This window comes from Pseudophryne corroboree, chromosome 7, assembly GCF_028390025.1.
Source record: "Pseudophryne corroboree isolate aPseCor3 chromosome 7, aPseCor3.hap2, whole genome shotgun sequence".
Taxonomy (NCBI): domain Eukaryota; kingdom Metazoa; phylum Chordata; class Amphibia; order Anura; family Myobatrachidae; genus Pseudophryne; species Pseudophryne corroboree.
Window position 1 is genome coordinate 359,038,051 of NC_086450.1, and position 7,444 is coordinate 359,045,494.

At 48.3% G+C, this 7,444-nt stretch overlaps 1 protein-coding gene across 1 annotated transcript in view; it reads left to right on the forward strand.

Moving 5' to 3' along the window:
• Positions 1–6,997, forward strand: part of OTOA (otoancorin) — a 367,382-nt gene extending 360,385 nt beyond the window's left edge. Inside the window, exon 31 of the mRNA XM_063934462.1 lies at positions 6,194–6,997. Within this exon, the coding sequence (XP_063790532.1) occupies positions 6,194–6,204 (11 nt within the window). The 3' untranslated portion in view covers positions 6,205–6,997. The remainder of the gene's footprint in view (positions 1–6,193) is intronic.
• Positions 6,998–7,444: the final 447 nt, after the last annotated feature.

Sequence of the window (7,444 nt, forward strand, 5' to 3'; positions counted from 1 at the left end):
AGGAACGGCCACGGGATGCAGTAAATATCCCGGTGGTCGGAATACCAACACCGGACTCCCGACCGGCACAATCCCGACATATTCTCCCTCTGTGGGTGTCCGCGACACCCACAGAGGGAGAATAAATTAGTGTGTCGAGCGTAGCGATCGCAGCGAGCCCGCAAGGGGCTGCGTTGCACTCGCCCCCCTGTCGGGATTGTGCCAGTCGCGATTCCAGTGTCGGGATTCCGACCGGCGGGATCCCGTCCGGCGGGATCTCGTACTGATCCCACGGCCACACAATAGTAGCCCCAATTCAAATTACACCACAGATTAGTGCCACCTTATTTCTATTATTCCACACAGTAGTACTCATTATTCACGGTTTGCCGCACACTAGTGCCCCTTATTTAGATTATGCCACACAGTAGTACTCATTCGATTCTGCCTCCCCGGATCGCACATCAGTGTTTGTGTGTGTGTGTGTGTGTGTGTGTGTGTGTGTGTGTGTGTGTGTGTGTGTGTGTACACGTGTGTGCAGGGTTGGACTGGCCCACAGTGGGACAGGGGAAACCACCGGTGGGCCCTACTGCCTGGGGGCCCTCCTCCTCTAGTGATCAGGTTCCAGACTGTGCTGTTACTAATCTAGTACATTATCTTGCATGCACTACAGTATTTACCAGGGGTTAAAGTGAGCCGAACGGGTCAGTTCCACTTGGAGACGGAACGCAGGAGCTGCAGGGAGATGCCGGGGGGCCGCTGTTATCAGCGGTGCCCGTCTCTCCCAACACAGCGGCAGCCGGAGGCAGGAGCTCAGTACTGAGCTCCTGCCTCCGGCTCTGTCAGTACGCGCTATGGGAGAGACGTCATGACGCCTCTCCCATAGTGCCGAGGAGCGGGCGCCAAGAGAGGACTGCGGCGGGAGCGGGGCTTGGTAAGTATGGTGCCTCTCTCCCCCCCCCCTCCCATATGTGCACTACTAGCGGCGCTGTTATTGGGGGGTCTATACTACTGGGGGCAAAGTACTGGGGGGCTATACTACAGAGGAGCCAAACTACTGGGGGGCTATACTACAGAGGTGCAAACTACTGGGGGGCTATACTACAGAGGGGCAAACTACTGGGGGCTATACTACAGAGGGGCAAACTACTGGGGGGCTATACTACAGAGGGGCAAATGACTGGGGGGCTATACTACAGAGGGGCAAACTACTGGGGGGCTATACTACAGAGGGGCAAACTACTGGGGGGCTCTACTACAGAGGGGCAAACTACTGGGGGGCTATACAACAGAGGCAAACTACTGGGGGCTTTACTACTGGGGCAAACTACTGGGGGCTTTACTACTGGGGACAAACTGCAAAGGGGCAAACTACTGGGGGGCTTTACTACTGGGGGCATTACTACAAGAGGGCAAACTACAGGGGGGCTTTACTACTGGGGGCATTACTACAAGGGGGCAAACTACAGGGGGTCTTTACTACTGGGGGCATTACTACAAGGGGGCAAACTACTGGGGGGCTTTACTACTGGGGGCATTGCTACAAGGGGGAAAACTACTGGGGGGCTTTACTACTGGGGGCATTATTACAAGGGGGCAAACTACAGGGGGGCTGGGGCAAACTACTGGGGGCATTACTAATGGGGCTAAACTACATGGGGCAAAACTACTGGGGCCATTACCACTGGGAGGCTAAACTAAAGGGGGGGGGGAGTAAATTACTGGGGTCATAACTGCAGGGGCATTACCAATGGGGGCATGACTACTGGGGCTAAACGACTGGGGGCATTACTACTGGGGGCAATACTACACAGGGGCATTATTATTAAGGGCATTAATGATGGGGTGCACTGCTAATGAGGGCATTGTAAAGGGGACACTTCATAAGGGGCACCACTCTTGGGGACATAAGGGGCACTACTATTGCTGGTATTGCATAAGGGGCACTACTATTGCGGGTATTGCATAAGGGGCACTACTACTGTGGGCATAGTATAAGGGGTGCTACTGCTGTGGGCATTACTGTATGGGCTGACAAAGAAGCTGAGCTCCTGGTCTGCCCTTCGTTGCTCCGCCCCTACCATCGCCGCCGCACTGGGAGCCCTGGTTCCAGACTCCCAGCTGCAGCGGATCTGGGACCAGGCTGGCTTTATAATCCCTGCCGCCGCATCGCGCTCCTGTGACTGCGGCGCTACTAGTTCAAATCTGTCGCTGATTGGCTGCCGGTCCGCAGCAGTTTTGAAATATTAGCACCGTGGTCACAGGAGCTCGATGCGGCGGCAGGGATAATAAAGCCAGCCTGGTTCCCGATCCACTGCAGCCGCCCTCAGCCTCCTCTGCCGCCCCGCCCTCGGACCTCTGCATACCCATAGCCTCCTCCTCCGCACTATCTCCGAGGCCCACAGCCTTCTCCACTCCACGCCTACCACCGCCTACTCATCCGCAGACCACCGCCGCTGCTAAACAGGTAATCTTACCCTGCTGCCTTTCTCTCTCCCTAGTCCCTACTGTATTCCCTTGCTGTCACTCTCCATGTCCCTGCTGTCACTTTGCATGTCCCTGCTGTCATTTTCCATGTCCCTGCTGTCACTCTCCCTGTCACTCTGTCACTCTATAATGTGAATTTCGGCTCATTCTGTATGCTATAATGTGAATGGCGGCTCATACCGTGTGCTATAATGTGAATTTCGGCGCATACCGTGTGCTATAATGTGAATTTCGGCTCATACTGTGTGCTATAATGTGAATTTCGGCTCATACCGTGTGCTATAATGTGAATTTCGGCTCATACTGTGTGCTATAATGTGAATTTCGGCTCATACCGTGTGCTGTAATGTGAATTTCGGCTCATACCGTGTGCTATAATGTGAATTTCGGCTTATACTGTGTGCTGTAATGTGAATTTGGCTAATACTGTGTGGTGTAATGTGAATCTCGGCTCATACTGTGTGGTATAATGTGAATTTTGGCTCATACTGTGTGCTATAATGTGAAAGGGGTCCTGTTATTGTGGTGTATAAGGGGTATATGGTGTGGTAAACTACACTGAAGGGCACACCCCCTTTTGTGTGGCCATGCCCCCTTTTCAGGAGCGCGCACGCCATCGGCGCGCACATAATTACAACCTTCACTTTTCCATACCCCCACTTCAAAATTTACACTTAGGTGCTACTACTGTGGGCATTATTACTATTGTGTGACCACGCCCCTTTCTTTTTGAGACCGCACCCCCTTTTTGACGCGCGCGCCTACGGCGCGCGCAATACCTTTATTGAATGGGCGCCGTGGGGAGGGGGGTGAGTTCCACCACCTCTCTAGGACCACTTTAAGCACTGGTATTTACTGTATATATTTATCTAGGGGACCAACACTTGCAAAATGGCTAGGTAAACCAATGTGGTGGCTTGGCACACCCCCTCTAGAGAATGGCCACACCCCTAAACATGGGCCCCTACCACTGCATTCCCCCGGTGGGCCCTACATGCCCCAGTCCGGCACTGCGTGTGTGTACGTATGATCTGGGAGGTGGCGACTGCTTAAAGACAAGTTCACACAACTAAATGCCACACGATAAAAAATATTTATAATATATTTTTCACACATTTCAGCTACATCTATTTTATACAAATTTCATCTACATAATATGAGCTATAATTCAACATACTGTGCATTTCCAACCTCCTGTTCCTGGCATTAGTAGTTACCGTGGCAACCTCTTCATCGTATTATGAGTGAATGTCATTGCCAGTTTTGTCAGTGCTGTCTTATTTATTTTATGCCCAGCCACAGTACACAAAATCGTAATTTGGTTGCATTTTTAAAGTCGTGTTGTTTTGTAGAGGTTGCACAATGGCAAGAGATCAAAAAACAGGAAAAACAATAGTCAAGAATTGTACATGGATCAGATGCAAGGCTGCAAAGTATGTAGAAAAATAATTCACTGCTTGGTTCAGAGACGGACTGTGCTAAAATATAGTAATGCTGTAGGAAGCGCCTTGTGTAAATAGATGCCCCTGACAACTTCTGATATCCACTGCTATATCTGAATATGCAGCACGCCCCCATTTTCAGGAACGCTGACTGCTGTCCCTTTCCTGTCCCCATGCTGCGAATTAGGGGGCACTGCGACCATTGTTGCAGACGGAGATCTGCACATACACCGTACAGATCCCATGCATGTGCAGATGTGAAAGCATCGGAGATGTACACAAACCATCGGATTTGCGGACATCTCTGAATCTGGCCCCATGTGCAATGGTATTACTAGTGATCTGAGAACTGGTGCCATCAAATAACTCCTATTTAAACAGTGGTACAACCTAATAAACTTTATTTATTTTGGTTTGTACTTTGTACAAATCCTCCAGAAAATGAACTCATTTATCATTCTGGCTTCCTGTCTATATTTTTCATTCATGTATTTTATATCATGAGGAAGAGTTGTTTATTTTACCCCTTTTGTCCTCACTGCAATGGGCAACAGACTACCCCACCCCCCACTCATCCTGATCAGTAAAATGCATTTCTGAAAAGCACAGCATGCAGCCAATAACAAGACAATATACTAGTCAAAGCTTTTACATTTCATCTTGAGAATGTTACAGTTGGGGGGGGGGGGGGTCAGAATAACTGAACAAATTCTAAAGTGCATTTTTTTAACTATATGAACTCACTTGTCATAATGTGTATTTTAGCCACTGACTATTTATAAGGGCTGTCCAACAGTGTTGGGCTGGGTCATGGAGGCCACACCGGAGGAATGCACTGGTAAGGACCTGCTAAAGAGGTGTGACCAGCTGCTTCTTGGTGGGCCCACAAAGAACATGGCATTATACACTGCAGTCTCAGATATACAAATACAACACTGCTCTGTAAAACCCCATTCAGACATAAGCCTAAAAGAAATTGATTGGCCGGAGACAGTATCGCTTGGAGATGAGATCATCCCCAAGTGCCCACTAAATACCAGAAGACCATGGTCATTGGAAGACCCGGACCTGATATTTAGCAGCAAATAAAGTAAAATTCAGTCCAAAATCAACAAGCAGTATCTGTGTGGCCAGGTGAAATGCAACAGTAGGGCAAAATACACCCACTTTAGTCTAATTTATTATCTGTGAGCCCTCAGTCTAAAAATAATAGTCTCTGGCCACTTTGGTAGAATGTGCCTCCTTTACTACAATTATAATAATCTGTGACCCCTTTGGTGTCAGAAATTTTTGGGTTCAGTATTTAAGGCCCCCATCCACTAGTGCGATATGGGCGCTTTTTATGCGATTGTGCCGAATTGCTGAGACGGATTGGATGAAAAGTATCACATTTTCATGCGATATCGATGCGAGGCGCATTCCCGTTCGCCTCGCATTGGAGTCGCAGATCATATGGGCTGACCATAATATTTATCTCAATCGCATGGAAATAGGAGCAATACGTTAGATCGCATGCGATAAATCAGATGTAAAAAATACACTCAAGTAGCAAATCTCAAACGCAGGGCTCCGGGGAAGCTGCCCGCCAGATCGCAGGAAAAAGGATCCAGCTCATTGTTGAGATAAATCTCGCTAGTGGATGGGGGCCTTTATAGTTAACATTCATAGGGCGGAATGTACTAAGGGAAAAATGCGGTAAAGCCCCCGTTTTCGGGGGTTTTACCGCATTTTCAAATGTACTAAGACCCGGCCCCCGGGTTTTCGCCGCACAGGGTATCGCCGTCTTTGGATTGGCGATACCCTATAGAAGCCTATGGGCTTCTTATCGCCGGCCGCCGCAACCCGCGCTGCAGATGCCTTTCCCCGGCATACCTTCCTCCAGGCAGCCTGGACCCAGAAGGTAAACTCCTCTTCCCCCTAGCAACGCAGCCGGAGGTCCTTCCGGCTGCAGGGGGGAGGAGGAGACCTGGGGACAGCCTGCTGCTGCTTCCCGGCATGCAGGGAGTGTAGAGACCCCTGGGAGATGACGGCGACCCCCTGCACACCACCTCACAGGTATCGCGTGGGGCCTCCGTCACCGCATTGCGATGTTGATCGTATATGTCAGTACATATGCGATCGACATCGCTGCGAGGGGCGGCAATGTATGTTAAAACATCCCGCACATAATTAGAATATCAACATGGTTGTTAATGAAAATGAAATGTCAACATGATTAGAATGTAGACAAAATGATCCTGGTGGTCTAGTAATGACTTACCTGTTTTGGTGTCTTCTGGGTCCAGCTGTCAGCTGATGAGGACTACCGTCTGTCATTCCGCAGCACTTCTGGCAGCAGGCAGGGCCGGACTGGCCATCTAGCCCTTCTAAACAACCGCAGACCAGCCCAAGCAACACTTAATCTGAGGAAGCAAGGTGGAAACGCCGTCCCAGTGAAACACATTGACTACGCTGATCCCCTCTCTATGTTTAAAAACTTATATATGGCTGCACAATCAACCTGCAGCCAGCATCAAACTCAGCTGCAGGACAGTCTTCTGAACTAGCAGCCTTTAAAAGGAGAACTGTCACCATCATTTCACTATCTAAAACCTGACTTTTATGGGACTTTTAATAGAATTTGATAAATATATATTTTTATTTATATGTCAACGTATGCCTTTTACACAGCATGCTAAACTGCAACTGATATTTTTGTTTGAAATTATTATTGTGGAATAACTGTGTTTGCGCCTTTGGATTTACTATTTATTGACCCAGAAGCAGCACCACAGACATCCATACATTTATACAACTACCCCACTAAGGAAAGAAGGGGGAAAGTGCACTCCATACTAAATTTTCATAAGTATCGCCGCCTCCTGGCACTGCTAAGCGAGTGGAGTTTCAGAAATGTGCATCAGCGGCAGGATGTACATACATACATATATATATATAGTTACCAGTCCGCCAAAGTGACGGAACAACGTAACAGTAATGTCAACCCTGGCAGCTGTGTGCACCCGAATGAAGCAACACTTGTATTGCTCCATTGAGCGCCATCATCTATTGGCCGCCAACGCGTAAATAAATTCCCCCATAGAGACGGGGAGCAGGAATAAATATATATATATATATATATATATATATATTTTCATCAGGTACCTGATGAAAATGCCGCATGAATAAAGGGCATTGAAACGTTTTATTCCTCATACTCTGTGTGAAAATCATTGGAGTGTCGCACCAACTTTGCATGGTGTGTGTATATATATATATATATATATATATAAACAAACAAACACACAAACGTTACTGGACCGGCACTTCTTCAATGTATAATAGCTGCTCTGGTGCCCTCAGCAGAGAATAGCCGTGTCGAATACAAAAGCAGCAGCACTCGGAGAACTTAAATTAGTCAAAAGTGTGTTAAAGAAGCATCATAAGAGACACCAACGTTTCGGGGCCACAACGCCCCTTTGTCCAAACGTGTGGCCCCGAAACATTGGTGTCTCTTATGATGCTTCTTTAATATACTTTTGACTAATTTAAGTTCT